The 25772-nt window shown below is 39.9% G+C and overlaps 1 protein-coding gene and 1 long non-coding RNA gene across 17 annotated transcripts in view; both read right to left on the bottom strand.

Moving 5' to 3' along the window:
* The window catches only part of KATNAL1 (katanin catalytic subunit A1 like 1), a 90346-nt gene extending 70782 nt beyond the window's left edge, over positions 1-19564 (bottom strand). For 9 of the 15 annotated variants that reach the window (XR_010936981.1, XR_010936982.1, XR_010936983.1 and 6 more), the window contains exons 1-3: positions 19069-19222; positions 9408-9580; positions 7435-7595 (exon numbers count right to left, since the gene is read on the bottom strand). Coding sequence is in view for 9 of the 15 variants with exons in the window: in XM_067713532.1 (XP_067569633.1) it covers positions 7435-7595; positions 9408-9569 (323 nt within the window). In the remaining 6 variants the exon portion in view is untranslated. Of the gene's footprint in view, positions 1-7434; positions 7596-9407; positions 9581-18329; positions 18441-18805; positions 19036-19068; positions 19223-19443 lie in introns of those variants that run through there. The other 6 variants (XM_067713533.1, XM_067713535.1, XM_067713534.1 and 3 more) reach the window with 6 other exon arrangements.
* A 2061-nt stretch (positions 19565-21625) lies between these two features.
* The window catches only part of LOC137211258 (uncharacterized), a 28593-nt gene continuing 24446 nt past the window's right edge, over positions 21626-25772 (bottom strand). For both annotated transcript variants that reach the window (XR_010936987.1, XR_010936989.1), the window contains exon 4: positions 21626-24506. This is a non-coding gene — a long non-coding RNA (uncharacterized lncRNA). The remainder of the gene's footprint in view (positions 24507-25772) is intronic.

Here is a 25772-nt window from a genome sequence, read left to right as displayed (position 1 = left end):
TACCCAAAGAAAACATAAAGCAACAATTTTAATACCAAGTCAACAAGAATTTCTTCTTTGCTGAAATGCTACAGAATAGCACAAATTTGATAAAAAATCAATCATCCTATCTATCTGTATACAGAACACTCTATGCCACTTCCCTTGGTTCCAGACGCAATAACGTTAGAGAGCCTATCAGAGTTCTCTTTTTCAACCTGTATGGGATAAGCCAAATGATTATTTCCAGGCTTGTGTATCCTGTTGCTACTGCCATATCTCCCAAAAGATGTAACTTTAAAAGACCTAACACATTTATTTTTTAAGTTGAATAAAGAATACTTTATTGAATATAATCTATGTCAAATACTGTTCCAATACAGAAAATCTTAGTTTCATGGCCTCAGGTCTCACCAGCAGAGATCATTTTTAAATGGCCTCATTAAAGAGAATGTGCTTAATAAATTTACATGGAAAATATTATAAAATAATTTAATTAATACAAGATACCTTTTAACTTAGGACACTAAGAATGATCTGGAGGCTTCATCTCTTTGGAGTTTAATTCTCATATTGCCAGAACCTCCCATTATAATCCTACTTTTGTAGCTCAATTTCCTCATACTTAAGGCAATAAATCTAATTCACTTTAAAAGGTTGCTCTGATTTATCCAAGCAGCTGCTGGTAAACAGGATCATGATTAAACCCAGAGGACACATGACATATAAGGTATAACTTCGAACAATGTGGAAAACCACCACGGAAAACCACCAGTGGTAATGGACATTACCTCACCGTGCCGTAACAGGGAGAGAGGAGAAGTTTTGTGTTAAAGTCCATGAGGTGAAAAGGCAGACCCACAAGCAGGGCTACCAAACTAGTGGCTAACAATAAACCCAACAGATGCGTCCCGGAAACATTTTGTACAAAACAAGGTAAATTATACTTTCCGACTGGCCTACAATTTCTGTGTGGTATTCTCAAAGAGAAATTTTTTTAATTACATTATTTATTTCATCAAGCATTTTCAGCTTCTTTATTCTCCTACCACCTCTAGTAAGAATTTAATCAAGTGGTTAACAGAACTATATATTATATATGAGGATATACAGATAAATATCAAAATAGACCCATAGGGCTTCCCTGGTGGCGCAGTGATTGGGAGTCCGCCTGCCGATGCAGGGGACGCGGGTTCGTGTCCCGGTCCGGGAGGATCCCACATGCCGCGGAGCGGCTGGGCCCGTGAGCCATGGCCGCTGAGCCTGCGCGTCCGGAGCCTGTGCTCCGCAACGGGAGAGGCCACAGCAGTTAGAGGCCCGCGTACCGCAAAAACAAAACAACAACAACAACAACAACAACAACAACAACAAATAGACCCATAGATACCACCAAGTATGTGTAGCAAAGTAACATGGCAGAGTGGATATAAATAAGACTCCTGAAGTTGAGGAGATCTGGGTTCAAATCCTGGCTCTGCCACTTTCTTGTTCAGATGACTTTGGGAAAATAACAAACTTTGTAAGATTCAATTTCCTCAGCTTCATACGATTTATTCATAACAATAGATCAGCAATAGTAATATGGGTACACAATACAAGTAGCTACTTCAGAGGATCACTGTAGGTTTAAATATGATAGTGCTTGTAAAACATAAATTGACCGATAACTAGTAATCATGCTCTTCCTAAAAATGACTGCCCACGGTCTTCCCTGGTGGCGCAGTGGTTGAGAGTCCTCCTGCCGATGCAGGGGACACGGGTTCGTGACCCGGTCCGGGAAGATCCCACATGCCGTGGAGCGTCTGGGCCCATGAGCCATGGCCGCTGAGCCTGCGCATCCGGAGCCTGTGCTCCGCAATGGGAGAGGCCACAACAGTGAGAGGCCCGCGTACTGGTTAAAAAAAAAAAAAAAAAAAAAAAGACTGCCCACTTCATGAGACTTGGACATTTAAAAAACCATATTCTCTCTGCCAGAGTTATTCAAAATGTTTCAGAAAACTAAGGATTTATATAGAATGTACAGGAAGGAAAAAAAATTCCTTAAGGAATTTTACAAATGAGGCTATGTCATTTTTAAAATTCTGTTAGTCTCTTACTATTTATCTGAAAGAACGCTGTAGTCTTTTATTTCAGAGTTGATGATTCACTTTACTTATTACATGCCAGTTACTGTCCTAAACATTAAATTTCTTAATTAATTCCATGAGGTAGACATCCCCATTTTACAGACAGTGAAGCTAATGTTTAGAGGTTAAATAACTTGCACAAGGTCATAAAGCAAAGAGGTGTCAGAAGTAGAATTCAAACTCAGATCTCGTGGGCTCCAGTCAATTGTCTTCCCATTACACCAAGAATACCTAAGGACTATATCCACTTTTCACTATCTCTAGGTGGAAATTTTATTACTTTTGTTTTATACGACCTGTAGAAGAAACAAAATTTTAAAAGGAAAAAATTATACAATTTTAACCTCCCATAACTTTTAACCCTAAACTTACAATCTTAATATTTGCTTATTCTATCAGCTCATGCACACATTCTGTGCTACAAACCTGTGTAAAGTTGACTTCATTAACATCTGCCTTACGTAGGTATCACTATGATGTTATTACTTGGTGAAGGATCTGTGGATTTGCTTATGTAAAGATTTTATTCTTAAAGTTTAAAACTGCTAATCCCATGATACTACTCAAGGTATTAAACAGAATTCCTTCACTAGTAGAACCCTGTGGAGTTGCTGGTGTTTTTCCATTGTTGTTGATGATATATGTGGAAATGGGAATCTTTTTTCCCCAAGCAATATACAGTCTTAGATTTGCTTTTATTAAGGATTTCTGATCCACAGAGAAAAAAAAAATACACACAATGGTTACACACAAGGGAAACTTTTTTAAAATTTAGTATGGAGGAAGGAGGTTTGGAGAAACATATTCTGGTCCATTCATCTTCCACTTTCATTGAGAATAACGATTAAAACAAGTATAAAAATAAGTCAGATCTGTGCTATGGGCAGTTACAGGAGGCCAAAGAAAAAGAAATAATTGCGCTGGTGTTTCTCTAATGAGAAGAAGTTTTCAGGAAAGTGTTCATCGATGGGAAAATGCCAGCCACACTTTCTATTCAGTCTGAGCCACAGATATTAGATATTAGAGTTATTATCTGTGGCCACTGCCTTCTGAAATACATCATGGTGCTCTAGCAATTACGAACAGGTACTTCCTATACTGAAAATTATTCCCAGGACCAGATGGCTTCACTGGCGAATTCTACCAAACATTTAAAAAAGAATTAATGCCAATCCTTCTTAAACTCTTCCAAAAAACTGAGGAAGAGGGAACACTTCCAAACTCATTTTATGAAGCCAGCATTACTCTGATACCAAAGCCAAATAAGGACACGATGAGAAAAGAAAACTATAGACCAATATCCTCAATGAATATGGAGGCAAAAATTCTCAACAGCATATTAGCAAACCAAATTCAATATTAGCAAACCAAATTCAAATACAACATGACCAAGTGGGATTTATCCTTGGGATAAACATATACAAATCAATAAATATGATACACCACATCAATAGAATAAAAGATAAAAATCATACTATCATCTTGATAGATGAAGAAAAGCATTTGACAAAATACGACACCCTTTCACGATAAAAACCCTCAACAAATTGAAGGAACATACCTCAGCATGATAAAGGCCATATATGACAACAGCTAACATTATACTCAACAGTGAAAAATTGAACGTTTCTCTTCTTGAACAGCAACAAGATAAGAATGCCCACACTCTCATCACTCTTATTCAGCATAATACTGGAAGTCCTAGCTAGAGTAATTAGGCAAAACAAAGAAATAAAAGGCATCCAAATTGGAAAGGAATAAGCAAAATTGTCTTTATTTGCAAATGGTATGATCTTAAATATAGAAAACCCTAAAGACTCAACCAAAAAAACCATTTGAAACTAATCAATGAATTCACTAAAGTTGCAGGATGTAAGGTCAACATACAAAAATCAGTTGTGCCTCTATACATTAACAACAAAACATCTGAAAAAGAAACAAAATTATCCCATTCACATTGGCATCAAAAACAATAAAGTACTTAGGAATAAATTTAACCAAGTGAAAGATCTGTACAATGAAAACTACCAGACTTTAATGAAAGAAACTGAAGAAAACACAAACAAATGGAAAGATATCCTACATTTATGGATCAGAAGATTAATATTGTTAAAATATCCATACTACGCAAAGCCATCTACAGATTCAACACAATCCATGTCAAACTTCCAACGGCGTTTTTCACAGCACTAGAAAGAAGAATCCTAAAATTTGTATGGAGACACAAAAGACCAAAAATAGCCAAAGCAATCATGAGAAAGAAGAACAAAGCCAGAGGCATCACACTTCCTGATTTCAAACTATACTATTGATACAAAACTATAGTAATTAAAACAGTATAAAAACAGACACACAGACCAGTGGAACAGAATAGAGAGCTCAGAAATAAACCCCTGTCACATAATAGTGACAAGGGAGCCAAGAACACTCAATGGGGGAGAGGATAATCTCTTCAACAAATCCTGTTGAGAAAACTGGATAACCACAGCAGAAAAAATGAACTTGAACCCTTATCTTACACCACTCACAAAAATGAACTCGAAATGGATTTAAAAGACTTAAAACATAAGGCCCAATACTGCAAAACCCTAGAAGAAAACACAGGAAGGAAGCTCCTTGATATTGGTCTTGGTAATGATCTTTTTAGATGACACCAAAAGCACAAGCAACAAAAGCAAAAATCAACAAATGGGACTACATCAAACTAAAAAGCTCCTGTATGCAAAAGAAGCAATAAAAATAAATAAATAAAAAGGCAACCTACCAAATGGGAGAAAATATTTGCAAACCATAAATCAGATACGGGGTTAATATCCAAAATGTTAAGTAAATATATATAAAGAACTCATACAAGTCAATAACAACAACAACAACCCAATTAGAAAATGGGGAGAGGAATTAAACAGACAGTTTTCCAGAGAAGACATCCAAATGACCAACATGTACATGAAACTATGCTAAACATTATTAATCATCAGGGAAACGCAAATCAAAACAACGAGACATTACCTCGCATCTGTTGGAATGACTATTATCAAGAAGACAAGGGATAAGGGTTGGCAAGGATGTGGAAAGAAGGGAATCCTTGTGCACTGTTGGTGGGAATGAAAATTGGTTCAGCCACTACGGAAAAGAGTATTAAGGTTCCTCAAAAAATTAAAAATAGAACTACCAGACGACCCAACAATTCCACTCCCGGGTATATAACTGAAAGAAATAAAAACAGGATACTGAAGAGATATATGCATTCCCACATTGACTGCAGCTTTATTTACAATAACCAAGATATGAAAACAATGTAAGTGACCACTAACAGATGAATGGATAAAGATGATGTGGTACACATATACTACAATGGAATATTATTCAGCCATGACAAAGAAGGAAACCCTGCCATTTGCAACAACATGGATAAACCCTGAAGGCATTATGCTAAGTGAGTTAAGTCATACAAAGAAGGACTAATGCATGTTACTTATATGTGGAATCTGAAAAAGCCAAACTTGTAGAAACAGCGAGTTGAAGGGTAGTTACCAGGGGCTGGGAGATGGGGGTGGGGGCAGGGAGTTGGGAAGATGGTGTTTAACGGCACAAACTTGCAACCAGTAGTTAAATAAGTCCTAGAAATCTAATGCACAGCACAGCGATTAAACACTACAATGCTGCATCACATACTTCAGAGTTGCTAAGACACTGTATCTTAATTCCCACCAGAAAAAGAAATGATAACTATGTAACGTGACAGAGGTGTTAGCTAAGGCTACTGTGATAATCCTATCACAATATAGAAATATATCAAATATATTTGTGTACAGACTGTACACCTTAAACTTACACAATGCTGTGTCAATTATATCTAAATAAAAATAGTGTCAGCTTTTAGCTTTAAACAAGAAATGTATTTCTAAATTAATGACTTTCAGGAAAAAACAAGGTATTTATTATACATACATAAAATTTTCAAGTCTGATCCATCAAAATGCCATTATATTTACTTTGGAACTTCCTATGACTCTTGAAACAGTGCTTTTTGAGGGGGTAACAGTCACCTTAATCCAAAACACCTGAGGGTGGCTACATCTGAGGAAAGCACTATATTACTGTAGACCTTGGAAAAGAATCATCATCTAGTGTTTTTATAATGGGAATCATAAAATTATCTCTAACTCAGTGGAAAAAAATCCTGAAGGAATAAATTAACTACATTTCACAGTTCTTTAAATGCTTTTAGGAAATTTTAAGAGATCAACAAGCTAAATACATGATCACAGCTACTAACCAAAGGGATATTTATTTTCTATGATGCAACACTCTGGCCACAATATACAACTTCACAAAAAAGGGGACTGAAAGCCAGAAAGACCTAAGCTCAGCTCCTGGTCTAGCCTAACTTACAGGTCAAGGTCTCCCAAACCTCAGTTTCTTTACCTGTGGAATTAATGAAGTTACTCATTCAATGTTGGCTGAATGCCTACTATGTGCCAAACACTGTGTGAGCAGTGGAAGTTTGCTATTGGTTATTTGTTTTGAGTAAATAAAACCATGGTCCTTGCCCTTGCAAAACTCCTAATCTTGTCAAGAGACAAAGAAACACAACATAACTAGGATGAACACTGTTATGCGAGGGAAACCAGAAAAGGCTGCAGAGAAGACGAGCAGTTTAGCTGAGACTCGAAGAATGAATATGAGTTGCTTAGATGGGGACTGTGGTTATTCCTTGAGGAAGAACAGACTATGCAAAGACAGGAAGGCAGCAAAGAAGAAGAGAGACTTTTAATGCAGATGATGCACAGAGCATCAAGAAGATAAACTTCAAGCCTTATTGACACACTAGGGAATTTGCCCTTTAGGGCAAATTTAGGGAAAGGTTAGGGAACCTTTAGGGAAAGGTTAGGTTCCTTCAACACTAAGATTCAGGAAACTGGCTGTATGCCCAACCAGATGAACCCAATTTGTCCACCATTTCATCTAAAGTTGTTAGTCTTTTAAAGCAAAAAAGCTCTGATGCTGACATTATGAAATCTAAAAGAACCTGCTTAACTGATAAATTTATCAGTTAAACTAAAATTTAGGACTAGCAGTAGATTGCTATTGTTTTGATTACAGTAGTAAAACATTCCAAAAGCAAGACAGATGACAAATGACATACTTCTGTTCTTTATCAAATACAAACCCTGTAAACACACGTGTGAAAATTATAAATAGGTATTCAATTTACATGCCCCCCAAAACAGTTTTTCACACTTTGTTCAAATAAAGCTTTACTCTCTTCACTCTGAATATCAATTAACTATAGAAGTACCTAAAGAGAATGTAAGGTCCCAGTTACCTGTGTTCTGCAGGCACAGGGGGCGGCCAAACAGCAGGATCTCTAAATGGTTCATCTTGACAGGACACAGGGAAATCTGGGGGCTTGTCGATTTTAAAACTTTCCAAAGTGCTGACAATACTTTTAACTTGTTCATATTCTTCCAATAATTCCTGCCGAACCTTAAAAAAATAGTCTTTATGCTACAAAATATTTATATAAATTGCAAATAACAAATTGCTATAGAATTCTAGTTTTCTTAATGTTGTTCAAAGTATGCAAAATGGGTAATTAAAACATAGTTTAAAAAAACAACTATTTAAAGTTACATAGGAGGCCAAGAATTGGTTTGAAGACATAAGTGTAATATATATCTTTTCTTAGTGCAAGTCGTTATATATCTTTCATGAAGAAATTCTTTCTACCAAAGAATGTGATGACCATTAAGACAATTTAAAACAAGCAACTAAGTTAGTAAGAAGTTAACCATTCCCAGAAATCTATAATGTTATGCTAAATACTTTTAATATATTTGTAAGCTTCCTCAAAAATTGTCAGCCAAAATGCTGATAGGAAATCAGCATTTCCTATCCCCAACATCACAAAATACGAAATGACTGTCGTGAGCATCTGAAAGCCTGAAGTGGTGTAATATTGATACTAAGAATTACCCATTTCCAATTTAAATTCTGCCTCACCAAGGTCTGAATCCTCTTCACCTTGTTTAAAATCTTTCAAGTCCTGGCTAAAGTTTATTTTGAGCTCAAAGGCAAGATTTTTCCCATATTTAAAAACCTTCACTGAGCACCAACTATGTGGAAATTCTCATGTTTTCAAACTTTGAGCCCAAACTAATTTTCAAAGACAAGCAGGTAATAGATTGAAAATTACATTTATAAATTAATTTTAACAATTTTAATTTTCTTAACCAGAAAGCACACTTCCCTATAAAGCAGAGCATAAGAAACTTTCCCTTAACTTTATCTCAAATAATATATAGAAAGGAACATATAAGGGAGTCACAGAACCAAAGAAAAATCTAAATTCAACTAATATATGCAATTATAGGCTACACTTAGAGAAATGAAATTTCAGAACCTAACAGAAAGAAACATAGTAGAAGTACCAGAACAAAAATGGTCACTATTTAACACAATTAAGAACAGGTCAAAAATATTTCCATGCTAGATTAATAAACAACTCCTGCCTGGGGCTAGGATGCAGGATAGAACACAACTAAAAATTTCAACTTGAGTTAAAGCGAGTGTATTGTTCTCACTCAACATAATTTGGTTAACACTTAAGTTGGAAAATAAGCCAAATTTACCCTGAAAACTTAGTAAACCATCAATTTCTGACCAGTGGAAAACTTAAAAGAAACACTTGAAAGGCATTAGCACATAAATGAAACTTCAAAGAAATGCCTGACTTTGTACTTTTAATTTTAAAAGGATTTTAAGTTTTAAGAGTAAGTGGGGAAATTCTAATTCAAGTTTTTATTAACTGTAATATTATATAACCAAGTTGTATAGTCAAGAGACACAGCAAATATATTAGTGTTTTTTATTAGATTACTGACTCCTTTGTATTTATAAGCAGTCTTTCAAAAGAAGAGGAAATCTTCTTAAAGGAAAAGTTTTATGAAATGAGTCAAAATTACATGTAAAATGAAAGGGGAAAGGGCAAGTAGAAATACCTTATTTCAAAAATTTGTAATCACACACAATTAGTCAACTGATCAGGGAAAAGAATTAAAAGTAGATTCAATTTGAATTAAATATCTTCAAAATATGTCTCATAAAATATATTATCAAAAGTATATAAAATATTAACTGGGAAAGACAGAAAACTATTCAGAGTACATTTTAAATATATTTCAGTATTCAGACAAATAAGAGCTATTTACAAAAATCTCAAACTAATTTTCTAACTCTTATCTTTCAAGTATAACAGATCGCTGCCCTCATTCACTGAATACTTGAACGTGACCTTACCTGCTGCCATTTGCCTTTGACAGCTGGGTCTCTGACTGACTGGCAATGTCTCTGAATCTGCTGTATCACCCCCTGGTAATATACCATTGATGAGTCATAATTTCCAAGAAGTGCATATTCTCTTCCTTTCTTTGCATTGTCACAAATCTCAGCCAAATTCATCTTTCAGAGACCTAAACATAAAATATGACTTTTTATTAAGTTTTCAGTACTGACTTTAAAGTATTTCTTATTATGATTTAAAAGATCTGCTTAAAACTACTTTGAAAGTCAAAATGGTTCTCTCACTCTTTGAGGTTATCTGAATGCATCTTATAATACTGAACAAAATTCCCAATTTTGGAAATACAAAGGAGATCACAAAAGAACACACAAAGAGATAATAAGGAGACAAATTACACAGCTCTGAACTATCGATTTATGTTACAGGTAAATAAATTAGACACTAGTTCTCCTTGCTCATTTATAATTACTACACGCTGCAATAATAGTAAAGATGAACTTGCTTTATTTTAGTCCACCTATTCTTGACAATGTAAAAATAAATATATGAATATCTCACATTTTCCAATGACATCAACAATTAAAACTGCAGAAACTATTTCTCACTAAAACTATTTGGCCCCAAGAACAAAAAGTTAAGGAACTTTTTGACTTAAGGAACACATTTTAAAAGAACAGCCTATAGCTGTCCATGCATCGTTTGTATACATTTAATTGTTCCATACAATTTAAATCTAAGCAAAAACCTGTGAATTAAACTACCTGAGCTCTTTTTGCTCCTCATGTTGTAATCTTCTATGACCCTGTCATTTGTAGCTTTTTGTCTGTGCAAATAACTATCATTAATCTTTCCCCTTCTATAAGATGCTAGGAAAAAATATCATCTGAACCTCTGGTTTCCACCAAAGCCCTCCAGCCCAGTAATTCTGGCTTTTCTTCCAGGCTTCTCTAAAGTCTCCCAAGATCATCCAAGGCTTCTAAGCAAAGCTGCTTTCCACCGAAAACTACAAAGAGTAGGAAGTCCAGAGATACAGGAGAATGACATCTTGGGAATGAGTCCAAATTGACCTACTCTTATTTCCTGGAACAGTAAACCAATGAATACACTTGGTAGAGAAAAATCAAAATATTTCTCCATGCCTTCCTGAGGGAATTAAATTTTGATGTGGGTAGCTTGGCCCTTCCTCTCTACTTCTTATCTATTCTTAAGGGGCTCAAAAACTCTTCCTCAAAATTAACTGTCTCTAGTTCTAGTCATTTCAGCTGACTCCAGTACATTTCTGAGAATAAAATTGTTTCCTTTATGTGTTTTGGCATATTATTTGCCCCTTCTCCAGGCATAGGTTCCTTGAAGGCAGCATCTATGTTACTTGAGAATCACACTGCAGCAAATAGTACACTACTGTTACACAGTAAGAAATGTCAACATTCAGTAGATCTACCCACAGAAAATAGGACAACCACGGAAAGCCTCCTCTTCAAATTAGAACAATTCTTCAAATTAGTCACTGTGAGACAAAAGCATTAATTCTGCTAATATGTACAGGTACACAAATATGCAGACTGAAAATATCTCGATGGAAAGCAGGGGTCAGCAAACTTTTTCTGTAAAGGGCCAGAGAGTAAATATTTTTAGCTTTGAGGGGCAATGGGCAAAATCGAGGATATTATGTAAGTACTTATATAATGAGACAAAAATGTCCACAATTTTTATCGACAAAATTCAAAATATTATAGTAGTAATAGTTGAGTACCACTTTTTGCAAAACAGGTCTACTAATAAGAATGGAACTCTTTTGTGGGGGGATAGTTCATGTAGTTCAGATTCAAAGTTACTGTTCCCTATCATCAAAAGCAATTGCAAATGTTCGTATGTTAATGCTGCTCTTTAATAATACTTATGCATTTCACGTTTAAAAGTGTCTTTTTACCCAGATAGGTACTGTCACATAATGATATCAAATCACAAGCATATGATTTCATCCAGCATATTCACTGTTTGGAAAGCATTTAAAGATTTTATTCTTCTCTTGATAATGTCTTTTAGCATGTCATTACATTGCATGTTAATCACTTCCAATTGAAGGGTAAGTGGAAGTATCTCAATTACACAGTTAAATGGATTTCATAATATGGAAATTTCCTTTGCACTTGCATCAAAGTAGTTTGAGCTCAAAAAAATATACTGAAAATCTGGGTGGGAATGGAGATCTCACTTCTTTGCTTTAACTTTTGACAGCAAGGAAAGCTATATAAAATAGCTTGGTATTACTTGTGATTCAAACATTAGTTGGCATTGAAATAACTTTTAGTTTTGCATATAAGCACTGTTTGGTCCTGTAATTTTCAGTTGATTCATAAAGAAACATTATTAAGTCTGCAGCCAAACTGATTTCCAAAGCCATTCAGTGTTCAGTAATAGTGGGTGAGAGCAGTTCCTCTCATTCAGAAAAATTTCAAATCAGCCCTTAGCTCAAGCGATTACAATAGAACTTTACCACTACAAGCCACCAAACTGCTGTGTGGCAGGGGCAAGTCTATTTCTGACAAAGATTCATGGAACTGACAATGGCTAAGTCCTCAAGAGCAACACTCGAGTCTTAAGACACTAATGCTTCCTTACTACATGATAGATTCAAATATTCTCTGCAAAACGCCTGCTGATAAAAAAAAACAGTGAAGGGCTTCCCTGGTGGCACAGTGGTTAAGAATCCGCCTGCCAATGCAGGGGACATGGGTTCGAGCCCTGGTCCGGGAAGATCCCACATGGCACAGAGCAACTAAGCCTGTGCACCACAACTACTGAGCCTGTGCACTAGGCCCCACGAGCCACAACTACTGAGCCAGCATGCTGCAACTACTGAAGCCTATGCACCTACAGCCCCTGCTCTGCAACAAAAGAAGCCACCGCAATGAGAAGCCCATGCGCTGCAATGAAGAGGAGCCCCTGCTCACAGCAACTAGAGAAAGCCCGTGTGCAGCAACGAAGACCCAACACAGCCAAAAATAAATAAAATAAAAAATAAATAAAATTTTAAAAAACAGTGAAGAGCCAACAACTTTAACCACGCTACATTTTCACAGCTTTGTAAATTTGTTCACCTAAGCCTTTTTCTGTTCTACACATATTTTTTGCCACCCCGAGTTTCAACACATCTTAACAGATTCCACTTCAGGTTGTACAGAATTCGTGTTTTCTCAACTTTTTATAAGTATTCCTGTCTGTAGCTATTCCACAAATACTATTCATTAAATGTAATTTTTCAGTAACTTCAAACTCAGCATTGACTTCTCAAATAAACACTTAAGTTGTTTTGGTAACATCTGTCAATTCATCAAGAGCCAAGGAAAACCAATCAAAATCATTTGCCTTGTTTTATTTAATTGATTATTGATGTCCTCAATAGCAACTGTTCTCACCAGAAGGCTAATAGTCACAAGCAAGTTTATTTTCTCCAGACACATTTCTTTGGCTGCTACAATCAAACAAGATTTACTTAAATTACCATTGGTAAATGACTTCCTTGTTTGGCCAACAAATGAGACACTCAGAAACTTACTCTGGGTGCAGCCTGATTTTCGTTTTTTAATTTTGTGAAGAAATTCTGCTTAAAAAGATATTCCTTTTTAAGTTTTCTAACCACTGCTTTCCTATGAATTGGGAATACCATGACGAGTGATTACTCTGGTAATGTCAGTGTAAATTGTATGTCTTTAGCACAGCTATAGTGTCATTGCATAATAATCAAAATGCTTTGTCATTTAGTTCGATATTCTACACTCCACTGTGCTTTAAAAGTATAAATATGTCAAGTCCATTTTTCTCATCTTTTCTTGTTTTGACATGATGGGAATCCGCTGACAATAAATGAAAAAAATGTCACAGTACAGTGATATGCAGGGCACGTGAAACACTGTGATTATAGTGCACACCAAGCAGCAGTGCAAAGCAACGAGAACATCACAAAGTCTCTACTCCAACTACTGAACTCTGCACAAAAGTAGCCATAAACAATATGTAAACAAATGAGTGTGGTTGTGTTCCAATAAAACTTTATTTATAGACACTGATATCTGAATTTCATTTATTTTCACGTCACAGAACACTGTTCTTCTTTTGACTTCTTTAACCATTAAAAAAAAGGAAAATAACATTCTTAGTTCATGGGCCATACAAAAATAAGGAGCAGATTGAATTTGGCCCCCAGACTATAGTTTGCCAACTCCTGCTTTCAGCTTGTCTTAAGACTCTAGGAAAATAAACACATATTAACCCAAAAGAAGTAGAAGGAAGAACATAATAAGGTTAAGAGCAAAAAATCAATAAAATAGAACAGAAAAAAAAAAAAAAGAAATTTCTATGTAGCCAAAAGCTGGTTCTTTGGAAAGATCATTAAAAATGATTAAACCTCTAGTATTACTGACCAAGAAAGGGAGAGAGAAAACACAAATTACCAAAATCAGAAATGATGGAGGGGTTATCACTACAAACTTTAGAGCTATTAAAAGGCAAAAGAGGGCTTAATGAAATGGACAAGTTCTATGAAAGTCACAACATACCAAAGCTATTTCTCAAGAAGAAACAGAGTAATTAATCTGAATAGTCCTCTGTCAATCAATGAAATTCAATTTCTAATTTAAACTCTTTCCACCAAAAAAAACCCAAAATAAACAAAAAAAAAAAACCTCCCAAAACACTCCAAATCCAAAAGGTTTCACAAGTGAATCCTCTCAAGTACTCAGGGAAAAAATAAACCAATTCCAAACAAACTCTCTCAGAAAAAGGAAGAGGTGGAAAAACCGCCAACTCATACTTTAAGGCCAGCTTTACCCTGATACCAAAACCAGACATTATAAGAAAAGAAATTTACCTACCAGTATCCCTCAGGAACACAGATACAAAAATATTTAAATTTTAGCTAATCAAGTCCAGTATATAAAAAGGATAACACATTATGACCAAGTGGGGCTTATACCAAAAATTCAAGGTGGTTTCTATTAAAAAAACCAATCAGTATAATTTTTTTTTTTTTTTTTTTGCGGTACGTGGGCCCCTCACTGCTGTGGCCTCTCCTGTTGCGGAGCACAGGCTCCGGACGCGCAGGCTCAGCGGCCATGGCTCACGGGCCCAACCGCTCCGTGGCATGTGGGATCTTCCCGGACCGGGGCACGAACCCGCGTCCCCTGCATCGGCAGGCGGACTCTCAACCACTGCGCCACCAGGGAAGCCCGATGAATCTTTTTATAAAGATCAAATTATCATTTTGTAATGTAACTACTACGTGATCTACCTGCTTAATGTGGTCAAGTAAAGTCACAGAACATGGCCTTTTGTCAAAGAGAACTGAGAATCCTGCCATGTTGTTGGTAAGGAAGGGGGAGAAGGGGGAGAGAAAGGCCTTCGGTTACGGAGCACTTCAGGTTTACGTCCGTTAAACTGTCTAATCTTCCCCAAAATCTTATAGATAGCATTAACATCTTTTTTGAGTGGGGCGCAGGTCTGGAAACATGCGCATGATCACATGGCAAATAAGCTGTAGTTCCAGAAGTGGACAACAGATCTATCTGACCCCTCCCACTGCACCACACTCAGGAAATGATCCTTGGAGAAATGTTCTCTGTAAAAGAATATCACTGTATATGTTGAGAAACTAAAGTATTGATCCAAAAGATCTGTAAGGGCCTTTCTAGTTTTAGTGTGATATTTATACAAATAGACAGCAATTATCAGTTTAAATGAATAAATCTAAAGTTATTGAGGAATGGTCCAATCATAAGTTCTTGGCCTGAATTCTCTTCTCTTCAGAACACATTAGGATATTGGTTTCCTCACTATTTTAAGCTTCCCCTTAGTAAACCAATCAAATTTTAAGGAAAAAAAAAAATTGCACCGCCTGGTGTTTTGCTGTCATCTAATCAATGAAACAATTCTTACTTGTCCTAGCGCAGGTTCCATAGTGGCTATTTCAAATCTCCACTATTCTCCTTTCCTAACCCCAATCTCATCTCTCATCAATTGACGTTTACTTCTATCCACCTCTTAGGGGCCATAAGCTTTGAACTCTCACCTTTTACCACCCAACCTATAAATACCTGTATCTATTCGCATCTCTTCCTTTTTCAGAGCATCTCCCCTCCTATCAACACTAGCATGCTGCCTAGTAACACAGCTAGAACTTAGCTGCTGCTTATGAAACGTACCAAATTCATTCTAGCCTAATTCTTCCACCCTGCTCGTCCCATCCTTTCCTACTTTCTCAGGGATCTCGATCAGCTCTCTCCTCGCTCTTCGTCGCCTACATTGTCACACATTTCCTCTTTATTGGCTCTTTCCTTAATAGCTTGTCATCAATCTTTAAAAAAAAAACCTATAAACCTCTTTTAGTTTGCCTCAACTCTTTTTCTTCACAGTCAAGCTTCTTTAAAAAGAAGTGTGACTGGAAATTTTAATGTTAAGGAAGTACTGTTGAATTTTTTAAGTAGGCAATACTACAGTTCTATTTTTTTTTTTTAAAGAATCCTTAACTTTCAAAGATACATAATGAAATAATTACAGATAAAAAGCTATGATATCTGAGTCTAGCTTTAAAATAATCCATGGGACTTCCCTGGTGGTGCAGTGGTTAAGAATCCGCCTGCCAATGCAGGGGACACCGTTCAATCCCTGGTCCAGGAAGATTCCCACGTGCCGCAGAGCAACTAAGCCCGCGAGCCACAACTACTGAAGCCCGCGCGCCTAGAGCCCGTGCTCCGCAACAAGAGAAGCCACCGCAATGAGAAGCCTACGCACCACAACGAAGAGGAGCCCCTGCTCACTGCAACTAGAGAAAGCCCGCGCGCAGCAACGAACATCCAATGCAGCCAAAAATAAAAATTAATTAAAAAAGAAATAAATAAAATTATCCAAATGTGGGCAGAGATTATAGACGAAACAAAATTGGTCATGTGTTCATTCGCCAAGCTAGGTGATGGCTACATGGGGCTCATTATTCTGTTTTCTTTTGTGTATGTATTAATATGGAAACTCTTTTCAAGTAGCCTATGCCCAGATTCCTCTTCTTCATTTTTGCAAAGTTTAGAAATGATGTGCAGTCACCAAATCCATTGGACACATTTCAATCTTTGCCTTACTCACCCTCTCCGAGGCACCTGGACCACTCCCTCCCCGCTTCCTACTTTCCTCTCCTTCATCATTTGTTATGATGCTTTCTGCGGTTCTTCTCCTTGCTCTCTGCCTCCTGACCTCTCAGCCTCATCTGTGGGCTCCCACTTCCTTTCAAACACACCCCCCTCTCCCCAGAAACTCAACCCCCTTGTAAATGCTGCTGTTTCTCAAGAGATCCACATCCAAACCTCTTCTTTTTTCATAGCTACACATTCCTCCTATGTGAGCTGGTCCATTCTCTCCTGTAACTACTTATCTACACGTAAACCTCTACCTCTGAGCTCTGTCCAGAACTCTGGATACAAATGCCTCCTTCCCTGAATATCAAGGAACCTTGAACAAATACTCAAAAGTAAACCGATTTATCTTTATCTTTTGCCCCCGATAAAAACCTGCTCCTCCTCGTCTCAATCAGTGGTTTCAATATCCCATCAGTCATCCTAGCCAGAAAACTAAGAATCATTTGTCTTAGGATTCCAAATCTTTCTAGCCCCCAACATCCAAACTCTTATCAAGTCATATCAATTTTACCTCTTAAATACTCCTGCAATCCATCTCTTCCCATAACTCCGACTGCTTACTTTAGGCTCTTTTCCTTACTGGACTTTTTTTTTTTTCCCCCCTAAAACTGGTTTTCCTATCACCTCTCTCCTGAATCCATTCTCCACACTGGAGCCGGAGGTCTTTCTAAAATCCAAACCCAATAAATGGCACTACTCCATCAGAAATTCTTCAACAGTCACCCCATGTTGAGGAAAAAATTCTAAACGCTTTGTCATGGTACCAAGTACTTCGAGACCTGGTCTCTCCCACTACATTGCAAGTATTCTGGGATTTAGTCATCAGAATGACCTAGCAAACACAAAGCACTCCAATTTTTCCTTTGCTTTTGTAATGCCATTTGCCTAGAATGACTCTCCTCAGCCTCTCTCCAGGAAAAGCTTAAGCAACTTTCCTAACACAAGTCAAATGTCACATCGTTCTGGAGGCTTCTCCTAATCTCCCTAGACAGAGTCAGGATCTTTCTTCCAAAGGGTGTGGAGAACGGCATGAGTGGTTGAGATCATGACTGAGATGAGCTAGACCCACGTGGGTTGAAATCCCAGGTTCACATCTTATCAGCTATGCCTTTGGGCAAGGTCTCTAAGGCTGTTTCCTCATCTCTAGATAACAGCAGTGGGATTGCATGCAAAATACGCCAGAGTACCTCCCACAAAGTAAGTATTCAATACACGTCACTGTGATATTACCACGTATCGAGGCTCACAGCAACCTGCACCTCTCTCCCACACTACTGTGATGACACGAATGTGTGCCCACGCAGGACACAGACTATATTCTATCATCTCTCAATTCCCACCACCTGGCATCTATTGCCTGGCACATAATAGGTCCTTAACAAATCTTGAATGAATAAATAAGATATTTCAAATCCTTATACTGTATACCGTAAGGTCTTGATTTTTTTCTAGTGGTCTTACTAAACCTACTTTTTATCTCCTCCTATGAAACTGCTACTTTAAGTATAGTTTACAGAGGCCAACTTCATTTAGTGGAAATAAAAGGAATTTTATAGTGGCCTTATGATGTTTTCTTGTTTTAAAACATACACACACAAAATAAGCCCACAATACATCAATAATTTCCCAACATACCACGGTAAAATGCCAAATTTCTAGGATGGTATTCTACCTCTCGAAAACTGTTAAAGGGTAGACAAGGCAGGTTTTCTACATCTGTGTCAGCTTCCTTACCGCCAGGGCCTGAGCAAGCTTCAGGTGCTAAGGTGTATTCCAGAGCATTAAGAAAAAGAAAGAAAGAAAGAACACGGCGCTTTTCATTCTGAAAAATGGTCCTGAGAAATTCTGAAAAATGTTATAAAAAATAAAATAATTACTACTACCCACTGCTAAAAAAAATGAAATAAAAAGACAAGTCTGTATTTCAAAAACATTAGTGATTTAAAGTTGAACTGAGGTTTCAAATAGAATCAAAATATGTGTCGGCAGTGTTCAGGCTAGTAGGCAGGGGTGGATCTTGACCCTCAATAAATAAAATGCAAAACGCAAAACGGTAAAAATATCAGATACTACCATATAACAGCATGGTATCTTTTCTCTACTTCTACACTTAACCTTTAAACATTAATGCCCTTTGAGTAATTATTAATCAATGGGTTTAATTAATGCAAACACCTCCTAACTACTTCAGAACAAATCTGATCAAATACCTAGAAATAAAGGAGGGAATCAGGGAAAAGGAGAAACGCCTGTTAAAATATAGTTTTTCGGGTCTCCCATCAAACGTGTGCCATACATACGGTTCTGCACCGAGAGGCAGCAACCTGAGGGGGAGAGGCGCCGAAGGCCCGAGGCCCTGCAGCCTGGGCGGCCGCTCCTCCCAGAGACTACGCGGGGCGGTGGCCGGGCCGGGGTGGGGCCAGTTCTGCAACCGGGGCGGGCCAAATGGCGGGGCGGAAAGCCCGAGTCTCACCTCCACTTCCCCTTCCCAGCGCTCAGAACCCAATTCCGCGACCACCCCAGAACCCCCCTCAACACAAAGAGAAAGATTGTCTCTCCCCGCTCGGCTCAAAGTTTATCGGTCTTTCCCAGCTGTCGGGGACGCCGGGCTTTGTAGTTCTCCCGTCCAGGCCGCCCCGCCAAGGCCGCGAGCCCAAGGAGCCGCTGAACTACAATCCCCATCATGCCATGCGCTCCCGCGGCTCTCCCCGTCCCGCACGGCACGCACTGCCTCCCCCGCCGCGCACAGCCCCCGCCTCTCCCGCGGCGGGAGCAGGGGTGGGGCTGTCAAACCGGATACCCCACCAGCGGCTCTGTAGCTGGCGCCCGTCTCCTTCGGATTCATTACCTAGGTGCCGCAGGTCGACCGACCGTTTTGCTGCGGTCCAGGTGGGGTGGGGGTGGGGCATAGGCCGCCGCCGCCGCGGAGTCCGTTAGTTCGCGACGTGCGTGTAGAGGCGGCGGCGGCGGCGGCGTACGGTTGCCATGGCAGCCGTGGGCCTGTAGGGCGTGGGGCTCGAAGTCAGCTCTGGGGAGGAGCCTGGGAACCCACCCAGGTGCCGGGGCAGGGAGGCACTAGGGTGCGCCTAGGAGCGGAGGGAGACGGTGGCATTGAGGGGGACGGGTGACGAATTGAACTCCGGTGCTGCCGATGAGCCCTGCGCGGCAGCGTCCAATCCCCATGGCAGGACGCGTGTCCGTTCTCTCGGCGAGCGCGTCGAGCCTGCTCTATTCTGAGACGATGCCTGTGGCGTCAGAGGAAGGAGCGGCGCCAGGCTCTTTAAAGGTCGCTGGTCCAGCCCTTCCCTCGCCGCCTATCCTGGCATCCCCGCGGGCCCTGCCTCGAGGCATGTTTGGAACCTAAGTCACCTCTTTTGAGTTTTTTCACCAGTAAAACCGAATTTGCAATCTCTCACACCTCCTTTCTGCCATTTTCTGTGTAGGATAGAAACGAATCATTTAGTAAAGTGTAATGCATGCGGCCTTTAGGATTATTCGGGAGGCTTGAGAATTTGTAAATGGCATTGATTTCACTTGAACATTGATCTATAATATTTCTTAAATAATCGTATGTGGGCTGGCCATGACCCGTCTCAGAGATGCCGTGAGTCTAAAACCCACTTCTTCGTTCACGCCCTGCCGCTACACTGGGTGGCTGATAACCAGGGGCAACTTAATTGGTCTGATGCTCAACGTTTTAATCTGCAAAATGGAGGTAAGAGCCATTTCACAGTGCTCGTGAGAAATAAAAGCACTGATGCTGATGAAGCATTCTAAAACAAAGCCTGGCATTCAACAGTAACTTTTAAATATTAGTTCTTTGATCCATCGTGATAAGAGCCAGAAGGGTGGGCGCCTGGAGGTGAGGGTGTGGTTCGACTGAAGAGGGAATTTTTCTGTAGTGATAGAAAAGCTCTATATCTTGCTTAGATTTGGGTTCCAAGGGTATATGCATTTGTCAAAACTCATGAAATGCTACACTTGAGATTTGTACATTTCACTGTAGGTAAATTTACCTCAAAAAAAAGAACATTAAAATAGCAGCTATTATTATTAGAGCTGTAGACTCTAATAGAGACCACAGACATATTCTAGGTCCAGTCTCCAGAGTGTGCAGGTGAGGAAAATGAGGCATATAGATTGAAGTAAATGGAGGAGGAAGGAGGCATTACTGACCCTGTCATTTTCTAGTAATAAAAGCCTCTTGAGAATTTATGATTGAAAATAGCAAGCTGCTGTGTGTCATCAGTTTTCAGTCGGGGTCACCTTGTCCATAGAGATTTTGTGGAAGGCCAGTGTTCTCTCCAAGACTGCATATGCCTTGGGGGCTTACCATTTCAGGGTCACTTCTGGCTCTGAGCTCTTCTTTTCTCTAAATAGTTAGACTGCCTCACATCTCACCTCCTGCAACGCTTTTTTCTCCTGCTGACACACAATGTGGAAAGCAGACTCTTTTTGGTTGTTCGTATAGCAGACTCTTCTGAAGGTTTGTAGCAACCAAAGCGTTCTGAATGAAAGATGCAAATAACCTAAAATTATAATTCCCTGCTCTTAAAAGTCCTTCAGTATCCCAGCGGCCTTGGTATCCACCGACCCCCATCCTCTTTTAGTATGAACCGCAGCTTCCCACTCTCCATCATCTCTGTGGTCCCATCCCTCCCCTCCTATTTTCTCTCCTTATATAGTACTTTTACTTATCTCTGTCTCCGAATCTATACTTAGGGTCACCTTCCATTCCTAAACTGTTTATCAAAGTATTTTCCTACACACAAAAAAGTGCCTTGCCAAGAGAAACTGTAATGCCAGCTATTAAAGTAATTGTCTTCACCCCAGAATATTTCTGCATATTCTATTTGATTCAGCCCACATTATAGTTACTCAATAAGTAAGCAGCTTACACACATGATGTGTTTAGGCTACCTACAGAGTGGATTCAATTATGAGAACTATTTAGTATAAGCTAGGAAGCAGTTGATAGTAGCTAGAATCTGATGTCCAAGAGAAAGAAAAGAAACCAAAGTCTTCGTGGTCACAGCTTATATTGTGCAGAAGAAATGACAGCATTCAAACAAGAAAATCCAGAACAAAACCTGAGTATGAAGCAATCACAGAAGCAACACCCGGACCTGTCACCTCTAGCAATTTGGTCACAACTGTGCATATATTTTAAGGCTATAAATAGATTTTCCTTTACTCCTGGGGAAGACGATACTGATCGGCTCCCAGCTGAACACGTTTAGTCAGGGTGACAGGTTCACCTGATCCATCGGTCCTTCACCTTGTTTCCTGTGTTCACAGTCACTTGCACTTGCAAAGCAGCTGGCTGGGGTCGCAGTGCAGCCTACAACCATGAAGAGGTCTCCAAACGCAAGGCCCCAACGCATAACCCTCCTTGTTTTCTGAAGTTGGGATCCCAGAGCCTCCATGCAGCAGGACAAGCCCCTTGAGGAGAGTGGATGACAGTAGCGAAAGGAAACAGCTGCTTTGCAGGAAGCTGAAGGAGGGCAGTCATGCACAGGAAGACCACGAGCCACTGAAGCACAGCCTTAAAAAACAGCGTGGCTCTGGACGGCTGGGAAACTACGGGGACTGCCTGTAAACTTTAGTTGGGTGTTTTCACTGGATACTTTCTACCAGTTGAAGTGATAGTTAAACACACTGTGCAAATTCAAAAGATGGGGCTGAAAGTAATAACAGATTAATCTCCCGAGATAGACAATATGGTGGAGAGCCACCGCCCTCATTAAAGAGACTTTGCAGGAATTCCCTGGCGGTCCAGTGGTGAGGACTCATCGCTTTCACTGCTGTGGCCCGGGTTCTATCCCTGGTCAGGGAACTAAGATCCCACAAGCCACAAGACAGCCAAAAAAAAAAAGAGAGAGAGACTCGGCGCTTCTGGTTCAAAGCCAGAAGTTTTCCCTCAGTCCTCAGTCCCCTGGCCTTGGTAGCCTTTGACTTTACCGACCTCCCTCCTTTGTGCCCCGTGACCTTGGTTCTCTTCAAAGCATCGTCACTGCGTTCTTCACCAGCTCTCCTACCTGCTCCTTAAACGTGGGAATGGTTCCCAGCGTTCAGTCCATAGAGCCTGTCCATGTACAAGGCTTCGTCTCGGCCCCGGGCAACACTCAGATTTCCCTCACTGGTTTTGGCCCCCAGGTCCCAGCGCTGCAGCAAGCATGCAGGGGCTTGTTCTACTGTTCTACTGTCCTCTTCACCTGGAATGCTCCCCCCTCCACTAAATTCTACCTGTTCCATCAAAACTAACTCAGGCCTTTACATGGAACCTTTCCAGATCGTTCCTGCTCACAATCCTACTCTCCTGCCCTGTACTCACAGTATTTCCCACCTGTGTCACCCCCCGGACAACTAACCATACTGCCTCGTGACAGACCATGTACTGATTACTCGTTGGCTTTTGTCTTTTCTCCTCACTAGCTTTCAAGCTCCTCTGATGTGCATTTCCGGATATTCCCCAAAACATCTTTATAATACCTTTTCTGTAAAAAGGACACACATATTTTTGATTGGTGGTTCCTTAGCTTTTCTCCTTAGGGCAGCCTCCTCTCTGGTGGTCCTCCCCCTTCTAGTACCATACAGGACACTTGCAGCTTCTTAATACATCCTGAACTGGTGGACCCTGACCAATATGGATCGTGAAGTAAAACATATTTCTTGCTGTGAATGTCGGTGGAAAAGAGCCAAGAACACTACCTTAGAGGAGTCGGGGTTCTTAAATCAACAAGCAGGTGTCCTGCGTGTCGAGGGACCCGTCCTGACAGGTAGAGGTGCTGTGCATTTCAGGTCTGCGAAAAGCGAAGACCCAGCTCCTCCACAGAAGCTGTCTCTGTTGGACCCCAGGCCTACTCTGGCCCCTGAGCCTCACTGCCAATGAGCCTGCAGTGTTCTCCCAGAGCTTGGCCTGAACCCCAAGCTTCGTCTGGAATCTGACCTCTCTCAGAATGTGGACACTCAGCTTTTTCACTTGCTACCCTTGTATTCCTCATTGGCAAGTGGGAGCAAATAGCTAATGATGCAGAAAGCCAGGAAGTGGTACCAGGGGCCTCATAACGTGAATGCAAGGGGAGGATTAAAAAGATTTTCAGGGCAGCAATTTTGTCTCTCTGATGCTGTCTTTTCTTAAAGGTAATGGAGGAGATAATAAGAGAAGGAAATGAAGAAACTGGTACCTGTGTTTCTGTCTTATCCAGCCAAAATGAGGCTTTGCTCTGTTTTATTCACGAACTGTACTTCTGCTTCAGTGCTTCTGTTAGAAGTGAGACTTTCTTTAAAGACCAGCCTCACTTAATCACATATTCCTAATGAAAAGAACTGCTCCCCATTTTAGGGATTCAGAATATTTCCTATGTGTGCCAAAATAAACAGAAAACCTCTTGGCAGTAGCCTGTGGGGATTCTCCTTGCTTGTGATTCTGTATTTCTTTATGCTGATTTAGAAATATGAACAGAAAACTCAGGATTCAAGGTTGTTAAGTGGATTTGTAGCACTCTGGAGTGTTGTGGGTACATAACTCAATGAATGAACCCATAGTCCCCTGTGACAGCTGGAGTCACGGGATTTCTTTGAGCACTGCAGTAAGTCATCGTGAATACTCTGCAAGGTGCTAATACATTCGCAATGCTTCTTTCCCCTAACTATTGTAGGACCTTATATTTAGTAGAAGGACACATAACCAAATGTGCATTACTCGAAAATGTTGGCAAGAGTTACTTCGTTTGTGACAAGCAGAATATATTCTAGCGAATTGAAAAGCACGTCACCTTCTGATTCAGCCACTGAAGCATGTTACGATGTAGGTGGCGTGTCGCAGAGGAAAAGCAGCTTGTGATCAGGTTTTCTATTCTTAGAAGGCAGTCTTGTGGCAAGCAACCCCAGCCATGAAACATTGCAGGTCTGAATGAAAAACGGAACAGTTCAGCTGGGATCCCCTTCCTCCTTCCCATTGCAAGAAAATACAAGCCACTCTAGAGGGACCCTCCCATTCCTGGAATGCCTTTTTCCCCCCTGGTTTCCTGTGTCCTGTTCTACTGTGACTATAGAACGGAGAAGGATGGGGTTGGGAGGCGCAATTCCATCTCCTTTTCTGGCTCTTGCTTTTCTGCTACATTTTAGGTCTTCTTTGTGATTTATGTGCATAAATGCTACAACGTCATAAATACTGGCTGCATGAATCATTCCTAAATGGTTAACTACTCAAGCAAACCGTTCATCATCCCATCTCTCCTTGGTATTCTCTGCTTGTATTCACCAGGCTGCCGCCTTCCTTTCTCAAATCTCACCTCAAATTTCATGTTTCCAGAAAACCCTCACTAAGAGCTGTGATAAAGAATTCTAACAGCCCTTACTCAACCTCATCTCTGTCCCTTTTCCCCCCAACTTACCTGTTCCCACTCTCTGAAAGTGAAGTTACAATGACGTGAAGTAGGACAGCAATTACACAAGTTTTGTAAAGTGTCTTCTTGATCTGTGCCAGGATTTACAGCCTCATGGCCAATAAGCATTTCAGTATTGTTTTGTTTTGTTTAACATGTAAAACATACATGAAAAGCATAGAGTTGCATAACAACAACACCTGGTACCCACCACATCCTGATTTGCATTTTGATTATTTTTCAGATGCATGTTTTTTACTATTACTCTATGTTGTAAGCATTCTATAATATTGTTTTATGGGTTTTCAAGCTTTATATAAATGTTATACTATGCTTTCTTGAGATTGCCTTTTCCTGTTCAAAGTTGTGTTTCTGAGGTTGATCCATGTTTATAAACATAAAGTTAGTTCATTCATTTTATTTATTTGTGTATTATTTCTGGCTGCGTTGGGTCTTTGCTGCTGCGCGCGGGCTTTCTCTAGTTGCGGCGAGTGGGGGCTACTCTTCGTTGTGGTGCGCATGTTTCTCATTGCGGTGGCTTCTCTTGTTGCGGAGCACGGGCTCTAGGCGCACGGGCTTCAGTGGTTGTGGCTCGTGGGCTCTAGAGCGCAGGCTCAGTAGTTGTGGCACACGGGCTTAGCTGCTCTGCGGTATGTGGGATCTTCCCGGACCAGGGCTGGAACCCATGTCCCCTGCACTGGCAGGCGTATTCTTAACCACTGCGCCACCAGGGAAGCCCATTTCATTCATTCTAATTGCTGTAACAATATAATACAGTTCGTCCATT

The sequence above is a fragment of the Pseudorca crassidens genome, chromosome 18, assembly GCF_039906515.1.
Source record: "Pseudorca crassidens isolate mPseCra1 chromosome 18, mPseCra1.hap1, whole genome shotgun sequence".
Lineage (NCBI taxonomy): Eukaryota > Metazoa > Chordata > Mammalia > Artiodactyla > Delphinidae > Pseudorca > Pseudorca crassidens.
The sequence above is the reverse complement of the archived record's forward strand: the minus strand, read 5'-3'. Positions and strand labels throughout refer to the sequence as shown.